The 21,313-nt window shown below is 41.8% G+C and overlaps 1 protein-coding gene across 8 annotated transcripts in view; it reads right to left on the bottom strand.

The window, feature by feature from the left end:
- Nucleotides 1–21,313, bottom strand: part of SRC (SRC proto-oncogene, non-receptor tyrosine kinase) — a 114,846-nt gene that overhangs the window by 23,947 nt on the left and 69,586 nt on the right. For 7 of the 8 annotated variants that reach the window (XM_074292685.1, XM_074292684.1, XM_074292681.1 and 4 more), the window contains 4 exons: nt 14,532–14,780; nt 11,288–11,387; nt 10,281–10,298; nt 724–822 (listed from right to left, as the gene is read on the bottom strand). In XM_074292685.1, the coding sequence (XP_074148786.1) occupies nt 724–822; nt 10,281–10,298; nt 11,288–11,387; nt 14,532–14,772 (458 nt within the window). In that variant the 5' untranslated portion in view covers nt 14,773–14,780. The remainder of the gene's footprint in view (nt 1–723; nt 823–10,280; nt 10,299–11,287; nt 11,388–14,531; nt 14,781–21,313) is intronic. The other variant, XM_074292686.1, reaches the window with a different exon arrangement.

Raw genomic sequence — 21,313 nt, 5'->3', positions numbered from 1 at the left:
TAATTTGGGGTGGGGGAGGGGAAGGGAAAGAGAAAGAAATTTCTAATTTTTGCTGATTAAAAAAAAAAAAAAAAGTATTTTCAAAAGAGAGAGAAGGATTCAAGTTTGCATCAGATCTCCCCAGTGTCATTAAAAGGATGCTAGGATGTAGGAAGAGAGTCTTTAGAGGTGATCTCTAGTACAATCCCACCAACTCATTCCCCCTTTAAATAAGGAGATATTGACGTTCAAATGATTTGACCAAGGTTCTCTGGGCAGGAAGCCTAGATTCAAACCCATGCCTTCTGACTCTTTATCTAGCACTGATCCCTGGAAAAGGCAGTCTTGCTTTGAATTGAAGCCTGTGGGTTCCTATTCCTAAGAACTTGGTAGAGATAAGCAGCAAATTAGTGACAAACAGGTCATTTCTGTAGGGTTTTATGCTTTATCAAAAGCTGCAACTGCCATAGCCCAGGGAGGTAGACAGTACCATCTCCCTTTTCATACAAACTAAAGTATAAATAGAATAAATAATACTATGTTAGTATATTTATATATACTATATAAGTAGTAAAATCTGTAAGTAGTAGGGGCAAGACTTGAAATGTGATCTTCCTATTCTTGGGCCACTGCTCTTTCACTAACACCAAAATGAACAGGCCCACACGAGCCAGCTGAGGACCAGAGGAGGAGCAGGGTGCAAGGGTGGAATGGAGAAGGAGGGGGCGCAGTGCTGCTACTTACTCCTCGGCCTGGATAGAATCAGATGGGGCCACGTAGTTGCTGGGGATGTAGCCAGTCTGTCCGGTGGTGAGTGAGTGGGCCAGCCACCAGTCTCCTTCTCTGAAGGAAGGGAAGGAAAGAGAAGTGGAGCCATTAGTTAGGAGGTCCAGGGAGTTCTTTGAGTAATGCTCAACTCTCTCTGGCCCCACAGTGCTGCCTTCTGACCAACAGGGGCAATCAATGTCAGACCTGGGAGGGAGCTTTGAGATCACTTAAGTCAAGAACTCCTCTCTCCATTTTACAGAGGAGAAAATGACAGCTAAAAGAGAACATAACCTTGCCTTAGAACACAGAGCAATTAGGAAACGCCACAAGCAGCTGCTCCAGGCTCTGGGTCTGGAGCCAGGATATATTAGATCAGGTTCCTCAAAGCCAGGGAGATGGCCAAGGGAACAGGCCTGGGCCATCTGCCTTAAGCTTAAGGAGAAGCCAGGCCTATCTAACTTTGCCTCATCCTCCTGGAAGAGGCAGGGGCTACATAAATGTCAAATGCAAAGCCTAGAGGCCAGTCCTCTGGGGGGGGGTGGAAAGGGGGGGGGGTTGGTCTGGGTCCAGAAAGGACTATTACCGAGGAAGGTATATACAGCAGCTCCCAGGCTGTGGGAAGCTGGGTCCTGGAATAAGGGGCCACCAGCAGAATAAGACCCTACTCATAGGCCATCATGACTGGTGGGACCACCCATTCATACCCTCATTCTACAGAGAAAGAAGAAGTGGCTTGCTCAGTGGGTGAACTGAGAGTACAATCCCTGGGTCCTGACTCCTAATCTTAGTTCTTTGGCCCCTTAACCGGATCCCAAATGTCCCAAGCTCTCCACTCTGCTTGTCCAGGGAAGGCTGGAGCAGACCTAAATCTGGACCCTTGGAGGGCTCTCCAGGTTATCTCCATGTGGATACCATCATCCTCTGGGGTCAGGACCCAGACTTGGACATAATGGGCCATCTCCTGGAAGGGAGGCTTCATACTGGCTCTATGGCAAGGGATTTGGGAATTTCCCACCTGAAAGAGGCATTTACACACATCCCAAGTAAACACAGACACCCTTTGAAAGGCTGAGAGAGGAGAAAAGTCTTTGGGTACAGACACCAGGAAATGGGAAGAGGTCTGGGAACCTCAACAGTGGAGCCTCAGGATTACCCAAGATTTATATTGCAATTTAAGGCTTGCAAAATGCTTTCCCTATATGATCTCAGTTGTGCCTTACACAGACTTGTTAGGTAGTTGCTGCTATTCTGCCTTTACAGATGAGGAAACTGAGGCTCACTGAGGTCATACTGCTAGGAATTGTCTGAAGCAGGATTTGAGCCCGGCCCAGCATTACATCCACTCAACCACAATGTCTAGCAAAGGTCAGAAATGAGAAAAACAAGAGGATGCCGGTGATCCCAGATCTCCAAACCCAGCCACCACCGCCACCTTGTGCTGCCCCTGATATAGACATGAGATTCATCACTATGGGGCTGCTCCCTCTCCCCCAGGAGGCGTCGTGGCTGCCCAGGCAGAGCCCTCTCCCTCATTAAATGAATGACCATCCATGGTAGTCATGAGTTAAGTATGCCAGCTGCTGCTCTTTGCCCGGTGCTCCCCAGGGTGGGAGAAGGGAACATCGTCAGTTGGGTCTCCTCGGCGCAGCCGTGACCCAGCCCAGCCCAGGCCCCAGCCCTCGCCCCAGCCCCAGCCAGGAGCCCTGGGAAGGGGGAGGGGGAGGAGAGAAGTACCTTTGGAGCCATCTGAATGTGAACCAGGTCTGGCTGGAGCACAGGGAATCCCGATAGACAACAGGGGAGCAGGAGGAAGAAAAAAAAGGAGAACAGAAAAAGAAAAGAAGCAGAATGATGATGACAGGAGAGCAAAGGGGAGGGAACAGAAAGAGAAACAGCCTAAAGCCGCGGCATCCGCCAAAGGCCAGTGCACAGCCAAAGCAACCAAAAGAAGCGCAGGCAGGGGTCCGAGAGGAGAGGAGAGGACAGAAAGGAGCGTGGGTGCTCAGCTTGCTCTACAGGGAGGTGAAAGCCTCTCTGCAGGAGAGGCTGGCCTCGACAAGTAACGGCAATCACCCTTGGCAAGTCACACCCCACTTCTCAGCACTGTCCTCCGTGGGGTCTGGGCCTGCGCTCACATGCACGGGTCTCCTCCAAAAGGGTCCACAAGCCCTTTTAGCTATAAAATTCTTAGGAAATTATGAGAATGGAGCTTTATGATGTAAAAGGCACTTTCACATCTGATTCCCATAACTCACAAGGTAGGGGAGGCAAAAAAAAGGAAACTGAGGCCCAGAAAAGGGAAATGACTTGTCCAAGATCTTACAGACTAGCAATACTGAAACTAAAATTCAGATGTCTCTGATCCTAGTCCAGCACTCCTGTACCACAATTGCCATGAACACCTAGTGTCCCAAGGATATCTGGAGGAGGATTTTGCTCCAGTATTAGCTATCTATACACAGACATATATAAATAGAAGCAGACATGCACATGTATGTATACACACACATACATGTGCATATGCATGAACATGTATACACATGTATATACCTACATATAAATATGTGCATTCATATGTGTGACTATATGTGTGTATGTATATATAAACACATACATATGAATCAGAACTGTCATTAAATCCTCATGAAATAGGGTGGGACAATACTACCATTCCCATTTTTATATGGAAAACATGAGGTCTCCAAAGGAGAGGAGGAAAGAGGTTTGATTCAATTCAACAAGTATTATTTAAACACCATCTGCATACCCAGGTTTGGTGCTAGATGCTGGGGACACAAAGACAAAAATAAAAATAATGCCTGACTTGAAGAGCTTAGATTCTACTAGGGAGACACAAGACATGTATGCAGATGGCAGAGTTCATAACATGAAGGATGGATGCTCTCACCGGTTGACTGGTCTCAGAAGACAGATGCTAGGAAGCAGATATGTCCAGCTCAGCCCCTCCCAAATGGAATGATGGACAAGAATCTGGTTTAAATCAGTCTCTGGCATTGGGCCTCCCAGCTTGGAATTTAAGGTCTCCCTTTAGTTGGCCCCCAATGAGGGGCCATTTTTAGAATCCCAAGTATGGGGGATGGGGGAGGGAATGCCTATTATCAGCCCGATGGAGGAGGGGACATGGTCACAAAGAGAAGCATACCTGCATTCAGACTCACCAGTTCAGGATGATTTACCTTTGCCAGGCCTGGGCAAGGAAATCTATCCAGGTGTGAGGTTTCTGTGCTCACTGAGCCCAGACCTGGGAAATTCTAATACAGGAAGTCGGCTCTGCCCAAGGCCAGCTGTCAAGTGTCTGAGGTAATGCTGCAGAGTACTGAGTCATTTTTCAACATTTACACACCAGAATATGTATACCCACAGGAGCGATGGATGATGTCCCCTCAGGAGACTGAATATTTGTTTCAATAAGGAAACTATTGCTCCAAAAAAGTCTCTTCTTTGGGAATAGTATTTGGAGACATGTGATGGGCTGAAAAGTGCTGAACTTGGAGTAAGCGGCTTTGAATTTGGGTTCAAATCCCATTTAGTAGCTGGTTGGCAAATCCTGCAATCTCATTGAGTGTTTGTTTTCTCATCTGTACAACAAAAGGGTAAGACTGGATAACAAGGAAGGTTTCTTCTGGTACAATGACTTTCTAATTGGGTGCACAAAGCCAGTCTATTTTATATGTATTTTGGTTTAGGTAATAAAAGGCATTAGGCCACCTTATTCCTTAGACTTAGTTGTTGACATGTATAAAATCTACCTTCGGAGGATCAAGACTCACTACTATTGAAGTAGTGTGGTATAGTAGAAAGATTCCGAGGCTGGGAGTCAAAAGACCAGAGTTCTTGACCCTAGTTCTGCTGATTCACTGGACATTCTTGGGTAAATCACTTCCCTTGTGAGGGCCCAATTCAAATTGGGAGAGCTAGAGACTCAATTATCCACCAGCTCATAAATTCTATTCTAATTCCAAAGAATATGCTAAAAGCAATACCCAAACAGAAGCTCAGATAAGTTCTAATGCAGAAGTTTTTATCCTAACATGGACCCTGTTAGCAGTCTGTAAGACCTATAGACCACTTCTCAGAATAGTGTTTATTAAATAATTGAAAGAAATGCTAAATTTCACTTAGAGGGTAATGGAAATAAAAGTTTTTTCTTTTGTTTTTTACTTCAAGGACCCCAGATAAAGAATTCATTACCTAGTCAATGACTTTTGCTATAATAAATGAAGCTCTGTAGGGTTTCTACTTTGTAGTTTATTTGATTCTAAGCTCTCTGTGCTAAAAGGCCAGAAGCCAAGATTGGTGGATGCCTTCCAAAGGAGCACCAACTATTCCTCTCTAGGCTTCACTGGCCCTGTTTGTGGGGACAGGTGGGGGCATGCTAGAAGAATGTTCCTATAAAATTCTGAGCTGCCTAAAGAAAAGAACTTAAGTCATAAGAAGTGTTCTTCAATCCCCCCAGAACCAAGCTCGTTAGTTGGTCTAGATGTAGGGTCCTATAGGAGGTATTCCCACCAGGGGGAAGTCAGACAGACTTAAAGCCACCAGCTCATGTTAGCCATTCCCACTTTGTAGTCTAATGTTCCTGATGCTCAAGTCACAGGACCTTCCCAGGCTGTGCCCCCAGCCCTGACCAGTGACTCCATCCATGCAGATCCTTGGGCACAAAGCAGCAGCAGGTAAGAGTCTGGATGGCTCTCTGCTGATCTTCTCTTTTCATAGGAGGCCAGACCAGGACTAGACCCTCCTCAGAGTAGGTCAGAAGCATTATCTGCAGTTATATCAAAGGCAGCCATTAATAGATGAATCATTTTAGCCCAACATGCCAATAATCAGAAAGGGTGACTCATGTTTGCCAACAAATAACTGGACATCAAGGTTGATGAGTCTAACAAATGACTTTTAGGGTGGCCTAGTTCTGATCTGTTTGCCTGACAAACCAACCCAAACAGCTGCCAGGCTAGCAGGCAATGTGTGCCAAGCTTGGGTCCCAGAGGCCTTCCTTAGAGGGCTCACGAGAACAGGGAAGCTCCAAAGAACTTATTTCTGGTCTTGTGATTCAAAGATTAGAAAGTGAGAAAAATTATGTCTGCCGGTAAAAGCAGAGTAAGGAGGAAGCTATGCAAAGAGTGTCTGGCTCCAGTTGCCCAATACAGAGGCTATGGGGGCAAGGAGCAGAAGGGAGTCTTTGTCAGTGAAGGGATTAAGGTCCATGGGCAGGAGGATTGCAAGGGCCCCACAAACCTGAAATGCTGAGACACAAATGCTTGAAGCAAAGCAAGGAATAACCCGATATCACAAGGTCCCATAGACATGCTACCCAAAACTCTTCAAGCACAACTCTCGGGGCCCTAGTATTGACTCAGTCAGAACCAGAGTAGAAAAGTCCAAAGAAAATTAGGGAGAAGCCCCTACCTTTACCCCAAACCTATAGCCTTGCCCCAAATCTCTGCTCCAGTAAAGAGCTAGCTGGAACAAAATGATTAAGTTGGCAATATATCTTCAAAATCACTAGACTTAGTCTCTTGGCCAGAGTCATAACTAAGGCTATAAGACTGGAATTTTGCTCTGGAGCGCCAAAATTAAGGAGTAAAAACTAAATGTATGAATTCCTTCAGCAGGGTAAAACCCTGTATAATAACTAAATCCTCCTACCCAACAGAATTTGTCCTTACTATATATATATATATATATATATATATATTTAAGTATCATGAATTACAAAGTTTATGTGAGGGTATATCTTATGCTGTTTGACTTGAACACTCAAATTACTAGTAATAATTCTGATGTTTACTTAGAGAAGGGCTAAGAGCCTGAATATGCTGCCTGTCCCAGAGGAATCTGACTTTTTGAGAAAGGATTCCACAGGGGACAATATTTAACCTAAAGTAATTAATGCAAATTCTATCAGTGCTAGAAGCCCTGGGACCTCTGGGTAATAATACCACACAGACAGGTGACTGTCTTCTATGTTTGTTTTTAGCTGGTAACCTATAACTCTAATATTAGAGTTAATATCCTGTTATGTCTCTCAGTCTTTATGGTTCCCTATATATATGGTTCCAAACAGCTCCATTCTTCTTGCCATTAAAGAAAGGAGGATTTGGCTTTTATAATATAGGCCCTAGTGTCCTATCTGCATAAGCCACTTTAGTATCTACTAAGCCAAGACTGAGTGTATCCTGGGGACTTGAGCTCTGTAACATCCAAAGCCCAGTTCATCCAACAATCTGGCCATGGAGCATCCCTGTCTGGAGATTCAGGACCTCTTAGCCAATGGAATGACTGAGGCAAAGTTGGTTCCATGGGACTTCATTGCCTTTTCCTTGTATTCAATCACTTCCTTGTATTTTCCAGCAGCAACCTGAGCCTTTGACAGTATCTGTAAGGAAGGCTGAGGAGAAGTAGAGGTAGGATGGAGAAAGACAGATGTTGGTAGAGAGATAGAGAAAAAAATACAGACAGCTTAGAAACTCTGTCTAAAAGTGGCTATAATCAACGTTGGTAATCACATACAGCAAGGGGGAGAAAGTGAAAAGCTCCTAATTCTCTTGTGAATTTCAAGAAGCCTGTCTTTTGTGATCAGCTAAAGCTTCTGTGAGGACACATTAGTTGTTCAAAATGGTGCTGGATTTGAAGCCACATAAGAGTCAAAGGTGGAGCAATGTGGGGGGTGATGGGCTGCTCAGAAATTCCCTGGGGAAAATCACAGAAGAACTATGGAGATCACTATTGATGGAATAATGGATACCCAGGAGGAATTAAAGCTAAGGTATCATTAGAATAATAGAACCTTAGAGCCAGAAGAAATCTTAGAAGATTTTTCATCTAACCTGTTCCTAAGCAGTAATCTTCTCTAGAACATTTCCAAAGAGCAGTAATCTTCTAGTTTCTGCCCAAAGACATCCAGAAATGGGGATTTTATTAGTTGTTGAGACAATCCATTCTACTTTTGGATATCTATTATGGATCAGAATTTTTTTTCTTCTAATCAAATGAAAAATTACCTCCTTCCTTGCTTGGGCCCAAGTAGAAAAACTCGAATTCCTCTTCCATGTGATGGCCTTTCAAATACCTAAAAACAGCTATCATATCATCTCTCAGTTTTTTATCTTCCCGAGGATAAAAATCCTTAGTTCCTTTCACTGATTCTCACAAGACATTTCTCCAGTGTCCTGGGTATCTCATATGCCAGCCTCAATTACACACACCAGCTGATCAATGCCATTCCTGGAGAGAGATACCTAAATCCCATCACAAATCTTCAGAGAAACCCAGGGGCCTACCCTGCTCAGACTTTATGACCTCTCTTGTTCTGTTGAGAGAGAGAAAAAGGACTGAGAGAGAGGAAAAAGAGGAAAGAGAGAGAGACAGAGAGACATAGAAAGAGACAGAGACAGAGAGAAAGAGAAGGAGGGAGAGAGAAAGGGACAGAGAAAGAAAGGAACAGAGAGGGAGAGAGACAGAGAGATTGATCTATTTGTAGAAAAAGCTATAGATAAATAGATATAGAGATATGTAAAACTATATTATATCTCTATTAATGTAGGCTCAGTATCTTGACCATCATGTTACTTGCTCATACTGAACCTACAGTACCCCAAAATTTTCAAATATTTTTCACATCAATCATTATCTAGTCATGTTTACCCCATCAGGTGCTTCTTCAGTTGATTAACATGCAGAACTTGATAGTTATTCCAAATAAACTTTAACACATTAAATTTAGTACATTTTTCTAGCATTCCTTCCCTTTTTCCTTTTTTCCCCTCCCTTCATCCCTTCCTTCCTTTCCTTCCTTCTTCTCTTCTCTGCTTCCTTTTTCCCTCCTTCATTCTTTATTCCTTCCTTCCTTTCTTCTTCATTTCTCCTTATTTCCTTGTGTCTCTAGAGTTCCAAGAAGAGAAAAGGAGGTCTTACTCTTTGTTGCCATTGCTCTCTGCCTCTGCCCTCCTGCACTACAGAACTTTCTTTCCATCTTCATTCCAAAGGCTGTATGAGAGTCATACCCTTGTACACTCTATTCTTAGGTCTACATACAGAAAATAAACTTGCATCCAGATCTTCACTCTGCCACTTATTAATTTATCACATTATTTCATTGGGGAAGCTAGATGGCGCAGTGGATAGAGCACCAGCCCTTTAGTCAGAAAGACCTGAGTTCAAATGTGGCTTCAGACACTTAACTCTTCCTAGCTGTGTCACCCTGGGCAAGTCACTTAACCCCAACTGCCTCAGGAAAAAAAAAAAAAAAAAAAAAGAAAATTATTTCATCCCTCTAGGCCATAGTTTCTTCCTCTTTAATATGAAGTTACAGTAGGATACATTCTAAGACACAATCTACCTCAAAGTATTATGAAAGCTCTTTAGGCTGTCAGTCTTCCTTAATTTCATCATATCCCTCCCCTGTTCCAAAACCTTTCATGGTTCCCTATTATTATAAGATAAAGCCAAACCTTGCTTCTGAATGTTCTCCAAAACCTAGCCCCAGACTACTTCTCTACAAAAAACCTTCTATCCAGTCAAGGTCTGTCTTTTCTATGACCTTTGAACATTTTTATGAATTCTCACCTTTATGTCCTCACTCCTACTGTTCTCCTTGGCTCAGAGTAATTCTTTCACCTCTTCAAAACCTTGGGATATTGACCACCTTTTAAGACCCAGATGAAGTCCTACTTTTTGAAGACTTCACCTGACTATCCTTGTGTGATCTCTCTCACTTGTAAATTGGCTTTGCCATTCACTCAGCAATTGGCAAAGACTGTGTATTGTCACTGGTTAATTTTCTGTGTGTTTATGTGCACATGTCCCCTCTCCTCAAGAAGATTATAAGCCCTTTGGGGGAAAGGACTGTGCATTATTCACCTTAGAATCCACAGAGCATTGCATATAGTAGGTGCTAAGTAAATGTTGGATAAGGGATCGATGGATGGTTTGGATGAAAGGATGGGTGCACAGATGGATGCAGGGATGTGTGCATGCATGGATATATGGATGCATGGAAGGATGACAGTAGGTTTCTGTCTCAGCTAGGCCTGGGCAGCACCTGGGAGCTGAAGTGGAACGAAGCTCATAAACCAGGTCATTTGCAAGATCTAGAATGCACAAACTAAAGAGCGAGGGTAGGTTTACACACGGAAATGTGGCAGACATTGTTCCCCTGGAACACACTCTTACCCAGGGCTGGCTGATACTTATACTGAGAAAGCAAGCAAGCAACTTGAATCATGAAGAAAGGAGAGGAGGAAAAGGAGAAAAAAGAAGAAAAAGGATGAGAAGATAAAAAGACAGCTGGGCAAGCCCAAGCAAAACAAATGGGGGGAGTTGGTTGCCCTGGCCGAAGGAAAGCCAGACCTGGATAAAGCAAAGAATAAGCACATGCAAACACAAGAGCATAGGGTTTTCAGCAGGAGCCACCCCAAAGCATCAATTGCTAGCAGCAGAAGCACCAATTGCCTCCCCCACAGGCCAGGTGGCCACCCCCAACCAAGATGAGAAAAGAGCAAAGTACACACCTGACATCCACTTTTCTCCTAAGCGCAAGCATGTAGCAAAGGAGAGGAGAAAGAGACAGAAAGGGCTTGAGATCAGCACTGTGGAGAGTTAGAAGCTGTGGGGAAGCAAAGTGGGTCACTTAGAGCAGAGGATGGCTCCCAGGAAGCAAGGTCCCCTTCAAATTTTCCCAGCTAAATTCAGTTCCTTCCTCATCCCAACCCAAAGCCCCTTTTTCAGGCTCATGGCCTGGATTTTTGCCCTTGCCACCAAGCCCTCCCCACTCTGGGGTGAGAAATCTGGGCTTCCCATCCCAGGTAAGCGGAACTGCTGATGGTCAGAGCATAAGGCAGAGCTCTGCATTGCCGATGGACACTGCTCAGTTTTAGAGCCTCATGTCTTTGAATACCAGAGGCTTCCTGTTGACCAGAATCAGCTCCTAGGAAGGAGTATATTTAGCTGGAGCAAGAAAAGCTCCAAAGCTCCTTTTCCAGGTAGGGAGGAAGTCAGGTAGTAGAGGGGAATCATGAAAGTAGCCTTCCCCTTAGCCTCTGTGGTTCCTATATTTAAGCCTTGCTCAGGCTGCAGTCCCAATTAGGCTTGCCCTTTTTTGGCAGAGGCTATTCCTTTGACCAAGACCAAGACAGTGTCAGATTACTAACACGCATGCTTTCCGTCCCACCATCCTGGATTCTCCACCATCCTTTATTAGCTACACCTCCTATTTAAGGCAAAGGAAGCCAAGTCCAGAGTGCCCCATGCCAACAACCTGAGCATCTGGAATCTCAGCCTTCCTTTACAATCATGAATAAGCCACAACCAAAATTTCTGATGCCCTGAAATTCCAACCTAGACAAAAAATTATCCTCTTTCCATAATGTCAGGCGTAGGGCCTCAGAGGAAAGGGAAACAATGGCTAAGCTTGGATATCTTGAGAGTTACTGCCAAGTAGGATGTTAGATGGACACTGAACCTCCCCTACTCCCCAGGCACTCAGAGCAGTAGGAGGGGAGCAAGAGGAGATACTCACGTGTTGTTGACTATCTGAAGGCGTTCCCCTTTCTTGAAGGACAGGTCTGTCTCAGTGCGGGATTCATAGTCATACAGGGCCACAAAAGTGGTCACTCCACCTGTAGCAGAAATGATAGAAAGGATGTCAAATACTGTATCTGTATCCCATAGTGATTATTAAAAAAGGGAAAAGGACCCACATGTGCAAAAATGTTTGTGGCAGCCCTTTTTGTAGTGGCAAGAAACTGGAAACTGAGTGGATCTCTCAACTGGAGAATGACTTTTTAGTTATGATATATGAATGTTATGGAATATTATTGTTGGGGCAGCTAGGTTGAGCAGTAGATAGAGCACCAGCCCAAGTCAGGAGGACCTGAGTTCAAATCTGGTCTCAGACACTTCTTAGCTGTGTGACCCTGGGCAAGTCACTTAACCTCAATTGCCTCAGCAAAAAAAAAAAAAAAAAAAAAAAAAAAAAAAGAAGGAATATTATTGTTCTATAAGAAATGATAAGCAGAATGATTTCAGAGATGCCTGGAGAAACTTACATGAACTGATGCTAAGTGAAGTAAGTAGAACTAAGAGAACATTGTGCACTGCAATAAGATTATGTGAGAATCAACTGCAATGTATTTGGCTCTTTTCAACAATGAGGTGATTCAAGGCAATTCTAACAGACTTGTGATGGAAAGAGCAATCCACAACCAGAGAGAGAACTATGGAGACTGAATGTGGATCAAAGCAAAGTATTTTCACTTTGTTGTTATTGTTTGCTTGTTTTTTTCTCTTACTGCCTATGGGAGAGGGTCAGGGGAAGAGAGAGAAAAAGACAAAATTTTGCAAAGGTGAATGTGGTAAACTAACTTTGCTTATATTTGGAAAAATAAAAGGCTATTTTTTAAAAACTGGAGTATGAACAATAACAAAAAAAAATAATAAAGAAAGGATGTCAAAGGTATAGGATAAATAGATGTAGTCACTACCATCTCAGGCTGGAGTTAGGGTCTATACTTTCAGATAGCATCAGCAAAGAACCTCTTCTTGATACAGGTGAAACTTTGGGTCCCAAACTGAGCCAAGTCTAGTCTCAATATGGCAAAGAAAGAGGATGTTCAAAAGAACAACTTTTCAAAGACTAAATGTGCAAAGTATTTTCCTCAATATGATCCTATCAGTAAACTGGTGCAAATGGAATTTTACATTTTACAGAAGAGAAAACTGAGGCTTCCCTAAAAATGACAAAAATGAAAAATACAAAGTGATAAAAAAGCAAAGTCAAAATAATATATACATGAACTATATGTAAAATATGATAGTAACTATCTTTAAAAAAAAAATCAAAAGGGAATACAAAAAACCCAATGTTTTATGACTTATTATTTCATCAGGCCTCTGATTTCATTGGTTTAAGAAATTTCCCCATGAAAAAACTTCTTTTACCAATGTAGAGCAATACTTGCTGTCAAATGAGTCTTAGAGAATCCCCAGAGGGCTCATTCATTTGTTTTTAGTCATGTCCAATTCTTTTTGACCCAATCTGGGGTTTTCTTGTCAAGATACTAGAGTAGCCATTTTCCTCTCCAGTGCATTTTACAAATAAGCAAACGGAGGCAAACAGGGTTAAGTGACTTGCTTGAGATTCCACAGCTAAGAAATGTCTGTATTTGAATGCAGGTCTTCCTGGCTCTGGTCTAGTGCTCTATCTGCTGGTGCCCAAGATCACACAGCCAGTAGATTTCAGAGCAAGATTTGAATCCAGATGTTCCTAATTTTGAAACCAGTTTTCTATCCATTTCCCCAGAGTTCTTTCCTAAATCTTTTTTTTCCCCCTGAGGCAATTGGGGTTAAATGACTTGCCCAGAGTCACACAGCTAGGAAGTGTTAAGTGTCTGAGGCCAAATTTGAACTCAAGTCCTAGCTGTCCCCTAAATCTTTTAAAAGAAGAACAAAACCTAACAAACTGAATCTTAAAAGAAACAAACTACTGACTTGCCCAGGTTCTCATGACTAACACTTAAGTGTTAGAGCTACGACTCAAACCAAAAACTCTAGCCTTCACAACTATCTATCTACTATACCACATGAATCTCTAGTGGTTTTTAAAAACAGCATGAGATACTGTTAATTGTTCTGTGCTTAGAGACAGGAGACCTGTGTTTAAATTCTAATTCTGATACACATCCACTGTATCAATCACAATTTTGTTTAAAAACAATCTCAGGATCAAAAGCTTGCAAACAGGTCATGAACTAGTGTAGCTATGGAAATCTGGAAGCTGTCATTCCTTCCTCCTTCCTAAGGAAGGAACCCTCCAGAGGTTCTGGGAGGTAGGAATAGTCAAGGACCCATAACTTACAGCTCCTATCCTTTGATCCTGAGTCTGGTTTTAGGCAAAATCATGATTGAGGCAACAAAGAGACCCCAATAGGAAACTTTCTTATCTTGCTGCCTTTTATCCTTGCCTACCTACCCCACAAGGAACAAATTCCATATCCCACTTCCTAATGTTTCCTCTGACTATTCCCTCCCTCAAGGGCAGCTGAATTTAAATAGGGGAGTCAATGAGGAAAATCCAAAGAAAAAAGTTTCTAATGACAATTTCAGGCACCTACAACTGTGAAGACAGGTTAAGGTTCCTCTCATAGGACTTAGAAGGCAGAGTGGGAAGGCTGGGAGGCAAAGTGAATAGAATACATGGCCTGAAGTAAAAAACAACAGAGTTCAAATCTGGGCTCAGCTAACTTCCTAGTTCTGTGACTCCAGACAAAATGCTCATCCTCTTTCTGCCTCAGTTTCCTCATATGCAAACTGGGGATAATACTAGCACTTACCTTCCAGAGCTACGAGAATAAAATTGGATGATATTTATGAAGCACTTAAAGTAACATATGAGTGCTGGTTATTGTTGTTATTATTATTATATTTAGTGCCAGAAAGGACCCTAGAGATCATTAAGTCCAACCCTCATTTGACCAGAGGATACTGCTGTCCTCAGAATGTATATGGCTTGATCAGAGTCAAACAGAAGCAGAGTCAAGATTTCATCCCACATCCTCTGGCTTAAAAATCTTTCAAATCATTGCACTTCCATATAATGAGTTCTCACTCACTCTTTTCTCTCAGATTCAACAAGGATCTTCTTGGCCCCTTTTCTGGAGCTGAGCAGGTGAGTCCACAATCAAGTCTTAGGTGACTCAACTTCAGAGTCCAAGATTGCAGGAGAATCCAGGACCTCAGTCACCCAAACCTGAACCTCTCCTCACCTGCCAAAGGCCCCGAGCGCTGGGGGGAGGTGACTGTGTCTGACGTGTTGAAGCCGCCAAAGAGCTTTGTCTCGGGTGCCGTGGTCCCAAAGGGTGGGTTGGGAGTGCGGTGGGCATCGGGCACAGATGCCTTGCTAGGGGTCTGAGAAGCAGGGAAGCCACTGTGGAGGACATTCTCGGTGGATTCCAGGCTTCGGCGTCGCTGACTGGGGTCTTTGGGTTTGCTTTTGCTACTCCCCATGGCCCAAACTGTAGAAGGAAAGAGGTAAAAAAAAAAAAAAAATTCATACATCAAATCTTCTCTTAATATTAAGAGTTAAATATAGACTATCAGAGCTATAAGGGACCCTGGAACTCAGAACAAAGAGGGTTAGAGCTGGGAGAGATTTTAGAACCTTGGAAAATGGAAAAAAAAATTTGGAAGATGGAATATCAGAGTTGCAAAGATCTATAGAGATCATGGGGTCTAATTTCTTTGCTTTAAATAAGAAAACAGTTTCAAAGTGGACAAAGTTTTATCTGTTATCAAACAAGGAGTAGGCTGAAGTTATGATTTGAACCGAGGTCCCCTGACTCCAAATCCAGTGTTCTTTCCACTCTATTTAACATCAACTTGTAGCCAAGAATTTCCACCTGCCTCTAAGTTCTCAAACCTGTTCCTAGAAGATACCTTACTTTATGATGCCTTGAATCCTACTTTCTATGAGGCAAGGATCTCTGTGTACCATCAGAATTCCAAAATGTCACCTGAGATATTTTGAGATTAAATAAGGGTTTTTATTTACAATTTATAAAAGGAAACGAGGGAATGAGGGAAAAGTTAATCAGAAGAGAGAGAGAGTCTGCTCAATTAGGAAAAAACAAACAAACAAATAACAACCTGGAAATAAAATGGGCACCCATCAAGTGGGAAAAAGTGAAACAAATTATAATATCTGAATGTAATAGATTATTTCTGAACTATAAGAAATCATGAAAATGAAGAATGAGAGCTATGGGAAAGAAATATAAGAAGTGATGCAGTGAGGAAAGCAGGACCAAGAAAATAATTTATATAATACTTAAAATAATGTAAACTACAACACTAAAAAGTCAAATGCTGATGATTATAATGAACCATTCATGACATGGTTCTAGAGCTGACAAAGAAACCTACCTTCCTCTTCTCTGTAAAAAGCGAGGGGCCACAGTTGGAGAATGTGATTGCTGTATTGACTGGCTTAGCTTGCATTTTTCTGCTTTGGTTTTAAGGAAGCATTCAGTGGGGAAAGGAGGAAGGTAAAAACTGGCTGACTATGGAGTAGAAATAAACAATAAAACCTTTTTTTTTTTTTAATTTAAAGAATTTCCCCACCACAGACTGGGTTTCCTTTCAGGCTTACCAGACTTTAAAACAACAACGACAACAAAACAAACAAAGAAAACAACCCTGGTCCAGGTTTTTAACCCTTTTAGATTTCTCCAGGCTCACCATGGCAGCTCACATAGCCTTGTCCTCAAACATAATCCTTCACTCCATAATGGCCTTGACCCAAACATTGCCTGATCTCCCTTAGTTAGGAGAGCCTAATCATAACTATGTACTCTGGATGGAGTTCATTTATTTGTTCAATAGCCAACTGTCAGCCAATCAAGAAGTCTCCTTTCCTTCAATCACATTATTTCCCTTTTTTTGGCAGTGGTTGTTAGCACAAACATTTATAAATTACCACCAGTATGTGCAGAACTTTGTTAAATGCTGGGAAAGACACAAAGATTAGTCCAGCTCTGAAGCAGCTTGTATTCTAGTAAGAGGATAAAACACAAACACAAAAAACTAGGATACAGAACACTACCGGATAGGCATTAAAAGAATTACAAAGGAACAAAGGCCATGTGAGGTCTTAGGGAGAAGGCTGCTATAGAGCAGAGGGAGCAGGGGAAAGCTTCATGGAAGAAGTGGCATGAGAGAAGGGCTTTTAAGGCTAAGTAATAATTCAAGGGATGGAGAAGGAAGGCCCTGCCAGGCAGAGGAAAGGGGTGGGTGGTGGCTGGGTAGGCATCCAGTTTGGCTAAAGCATGAGGCACCTGAGGGGACCAGTAGGAGATAAAGCAGGAAGGGGTGCTGGTACCATTGTGGAGAGCCTTGACTCCCAGGTAAAGAAGTTTGAACTTTAGGAAAACACTGAAGATTTCTCCATCACAATCACAGTATACTAAAATAAATAAATAAATTAATAAATTAATAAATACTAGATTTGTGAACCTGGAAGACCACTGTTCAAATCCCATCTGTGACAATTACAACCCTGTATCCTGTACCATTTCAGTGCCCCCCAAACAATTCTCTAAGCCTATAAATCTCAGGTGAGTGACCTGTGGTGGTGGAGGGAGTTTTACATTGATAAAATCATAGGTCCAAAAATAAACTTAAAAAAAATTTAAAATGCCAACTGCTGTTATTATTCCCTAATCAGTCCTGGCACTCCTCTCAACTAAAAGAACACGGAACATTTTTAACAACTTGCTAATGCAGTTTTTCCATCCCTTCAAAACTGTGGGATACTTGCTGCTCCTTTTTGGTTTTGTTCTCCACACTTAGCACTAAATATTCTTGCTTTCAAACTGTGTCCCTCTGAACCCTTCCCTTTGCATTCAGTTATTTTTGTGTCTCTGAGTTCTGAGCAGCAGCTTACTGTGCTTTGAGAGCCAGTGTCCAGCTGATTAAAAACAACCTTTTCTCTATTTCTGAGGTGAAAAAGCTCAATAGAAAAGAACTAGATTTGTATGGAAATAAGAGACCCTAAGCTATTCACAGCCTATGTGATCTTGAAGAAATCATATTCTGCCTCTGGGCCTCAGTATCCCCTATCAAGAAAATTCAAGTTTGATCTTGAAATTCTCTTCTGGTTCTTTTTCCCATTAAATTTTTTTTTCAATTAACAAACATTTGTGTGGTTTTTTTTCTCCCCTTTCCCAACATTGAAAAAAAAAAAAGAAAGAAAGAAAATCAAAGCCCTTGTAACAAATATAACCATAGTCAACCAAAATAAATTCTCCCATTGGCCGTGCCCAGAAATGTCCCATTCTGCATCTCTGTCAGAGGTGAAGAACTGGTTTCATCATCCAATATCTGGAGCAGTAGTTGGATATTGCAATGGTGTCAAAAGCAAATAGAAAGGGGACCATTAAACCAAACAGAAGGATCCTCATGGACCATATTTTGACTTGAAAACCACATATCAATAATTATGTTTTATTGTTTTCATTTATTTTGTTATATATTTCACAATTACATTTTCATCTTGTTCAAAAGTGCCTGTTGTATAAGTGAGTGTTATGTGACACTTTCTTCATGCTTCACTTCTCTGAGTTACTGTACTGATCAGGGTTCAAAGTTGTTTTTCCAATGTTGTTATATAAATGGTTCTCCCATTTCAGCTTACTTCCCTTTGGATCAGCTTGCTTCTAATTCTAAATTCTAAGAATTCAAGACCTGGATCTGCTAGGCTTGACACCTACAAACAATAAGCCCAGATGGAGGAAGGAATGGACATACGGTGGCCTTATGTCCCCAGCCCTGTTTGTTTTTATAAGACTACTAATTTTTAATAGTTAACATGTATTTGATGCTTTAAGATTTATAAAACATTAGCAATCACTTTTGATGTTCAATAATTTTTTTAATATTACTAGCAAGGTTGTCAACAGATAGGGAGACTAAGAATGGGGGAGAATGTTCCTGTATTCAAATATCTAAAAGGCTCTCATAGGAAAGAGGGATTTTTGACTCATTCTATCTGATCCTGGGCGGCAAAGCTAGGCTCAAAGTTGAAAAGAGAAGAAGAGAAACAAACCTTGGTTTGATGTGAGGGGAAAACTTTCTAACAATGAGTGCTAATACTAATATGTATTGTCGTAGAAATATGTATATAAGAAATGCATGTTTAACATATATTGGACTACCTGTTGTCTAAGAGAGGAAATAGGGGGAAGGGAGGGAAATAATTTGGAACACAAGGTTTTATAAGGGTGAATGTTAAAAATTATCTATGCATATGTTTTGAAAATAAAAAGCTTTAATAATTAAAAAAAGAATGTTGATAACAATCTTTACATATTAATTGGAAAAATAAAATAATATGGAATTTTTTTTTAAATCTAATAGACCAGAAAAAAAAAGTACTGACTAAAAAGCAACATGAGCTGACTCATGAGGTGATGAGCTCCCTGATCCTAGAAATATTCAAGAAGAGGCTGGATGACCATTTGTCAAGAGAAGTTATAGATTCCTGTTTTAGGTAGGAATTGGACTAGTGGCCTCATCCAGAGACCTCCAGCACTGACATTCTATGATTCCAAGGCAAAAACAGATTACAACTCAGAAATGTGATACAGCTAACATTGGAATTACTCTGAAATTACCAAATAGGAGGAGACCTAGAGAACACACACCTGAGGTTTAGTATATAGAAAGGAGCTATTGCAGTAAGAACCTTAAATACTGCTGAAGAGAGGCAGCTATGGAAAATCAATTTTCCAGGCTTATTTTTCTCAAACCATGAAAGAAAAACAAAATTATTCTGCAGGTTCTCACTTGTTTTCTGAAATTGTCTCAATATAAAGTGCCCATTTAGCTCTTGGCAACCCAGTTCTCAGTTGAGCCAGAACCCATCTGACTCCTTTCCCTGCTCCCAATATCTCAGACTCTGCCTGATCAGATCTCTGGGTACTAGAGAAGTACTTACCTAAATAATCAGTCTGATTTCCAAATTGTGGGTCTGACCCCCATCACATTTTTAAAAATCTTATTAGTTAAGCTTTGCAAAAAGAACTCTCTCAATGATCTATAATCACTGAGGAAAAGCCTTATGGGGCCAAAGGATCATAAACTTAGAAATACAAGCCACTTTAGATGTCACGTAAGCCAATCCTCACATTTTACAGATGAGGAAATGAAAGCAGACTACAAGGTGATTAAGTTGCAGGAGGAAGATTTAAATACTGGCTTTCTGGAATCAGTAAGACAGCACATAGACCAGGCTTTGTAAACCACAAAGCCCTAAGAATATGAGCAGCACATAGAAACATGGTGAGTCAAGGCAAAGCACTTATTAATTATCTACTACGTTCCAGACACTATATGAAACACTGGGGATACAAAGAAAGGCAAAGGCCAATCTCTGCTGTAAGGAAGCCCAGAATCTAATGGGGGAACAGGCAAATACAATTCTGTACAAACAAGATGAAGACAAGATAAACTGGAGATAATCACAGAGGAAAGGCCCTAAAATTAAAGGGGATTATAAAAGGCTTCTTGGGGGAGAGGGGAGGGGAAAGGGAGTGATATTTTAGTAGAGACTTGAAGCCAGGAAGTAAAGATGAGGAGAGAGGGGAGCATTCCAGGTACAGGGGACAGCCAATGAAAATGCCTAAATTTGGGTAATAAGAGTGTCCTGGGCAGAGGCCAGTGACAGTAGATCAAAAAGAATGGGAGAAGACAGGAAGATGGAAGAAGGCTGGAAAGGCAGGCAGGAACTTATGAAGTGTTCTGAATGCCAGGAGTTAATATTTGATCCTGAAAATGAAAAGGAGATACTGAAGTTTAAATTTTAATTTTAATTTTAATTTAAGCTTAAATTAGAGAGGGGTATTATGGCCAGATCTGGACTTTGGGAAAAACCAGTTTGACAGCTGAGGATGGACTGGAGTGGGGAGATATTTCAGGCAGGAAACCAGCTAAAATAGATGAATAGAAAGGAGTTTCACATTTTCTCAGAGAGGTGGTAATGTGGCAGAATGAGTCTCTGATTGGTTTTAGAAGTACCTATATCATGGACCCAGTTCTTTGGCTAGTTACCATGTAAATTTTCTTCTTACTAGCAGTCTCTTTATTATTGGAATACATGGGAGCTGTTGAAATACACGGGAGCCACCTGACAGTGGCTGCTGGAGATCCAACCCAGACCTGCAGAATGAATTTCCTCTTGTGAGAGGATGATACAAGGAGACTGAGAGGCAGTTGCTGTTCTCTCACTAACTTCCAGATCTCTGGCTCCAAACTCTCCTTCCTACAAAGCCACAGAGACGTACACTCCAGAGCATCTGAGAACTCAGTGATCTGCTTCTGAGTTACCAACAAACCTTGTTTCTCTGTTAACCTAACTAAGTCTGTTTCACGCTTCCCTTGGAAAGGAGACTCATGTCTTAGTATTTGCCTCATTTTGGTTGAAAAACAAAAGTGACTAGACTAGCCCTTCCCCATTCTTCTCACTTGCCTATTTCTATTCTTACCCTTCCAGGTCACAGGGACTTCTCCACTGAACTTGGCTGATGGTGTCAGTCGAGCTGATTTGTATAGGACCTCACCTAAAGCTCCATGTCTGGACACCAAATGTTGTGTCCTACTTACTAGAATCCCCAAGTTGGAGTGACAAAACATGCTAGATTTTCAGACATAGAACACAAACTGTCAGAAACGGAAAGGACCTTAGAACATATGTTAGAGCAGGTAGAGAGATCTTAGTGACTATAAGGTGTTGTGTCCTGCTTTTTAGAGCTCCCAAGTTGGGGTGACAAAACATACTGTTGCTTTCTAGATCCCCGATGCCGGGGTGAGTAAAATGTACCTTCCTAGTGGAGAAGTGATGAGGTGGGACTCCATTTTTCCACTATCCTCAGGAGTCCCACCTCTTCACATCTCCACTAGGAAGGTACATTTTACTCACCCCAGCGTGGGGGCTCTAGAAAGCAGGACACAACACCTTACAGTCACTAAGATCTCTCTACCTGCTCTAACATAT

This window comes from Sminthopsis crassicaudata, chromosome 2 (genome assembly GCF_048593235.1).
Source record: "Sminthopsis crassicaudata isolate SCR6 chromosome 2, ASM4859323v1, whole genome shotgun sequence".
Classification (NCBI taxonomy): domain Eukaryota; kingdom Metazoa; phylum Chordata; class Mammalia; order Dasyuromorphia; family Dasyuridae; genus Sminthopsis; species Sminthopsis crassicaudata.
This window is presented reverse-complemented; position numbering and strand designations above follow the sequence as displayed.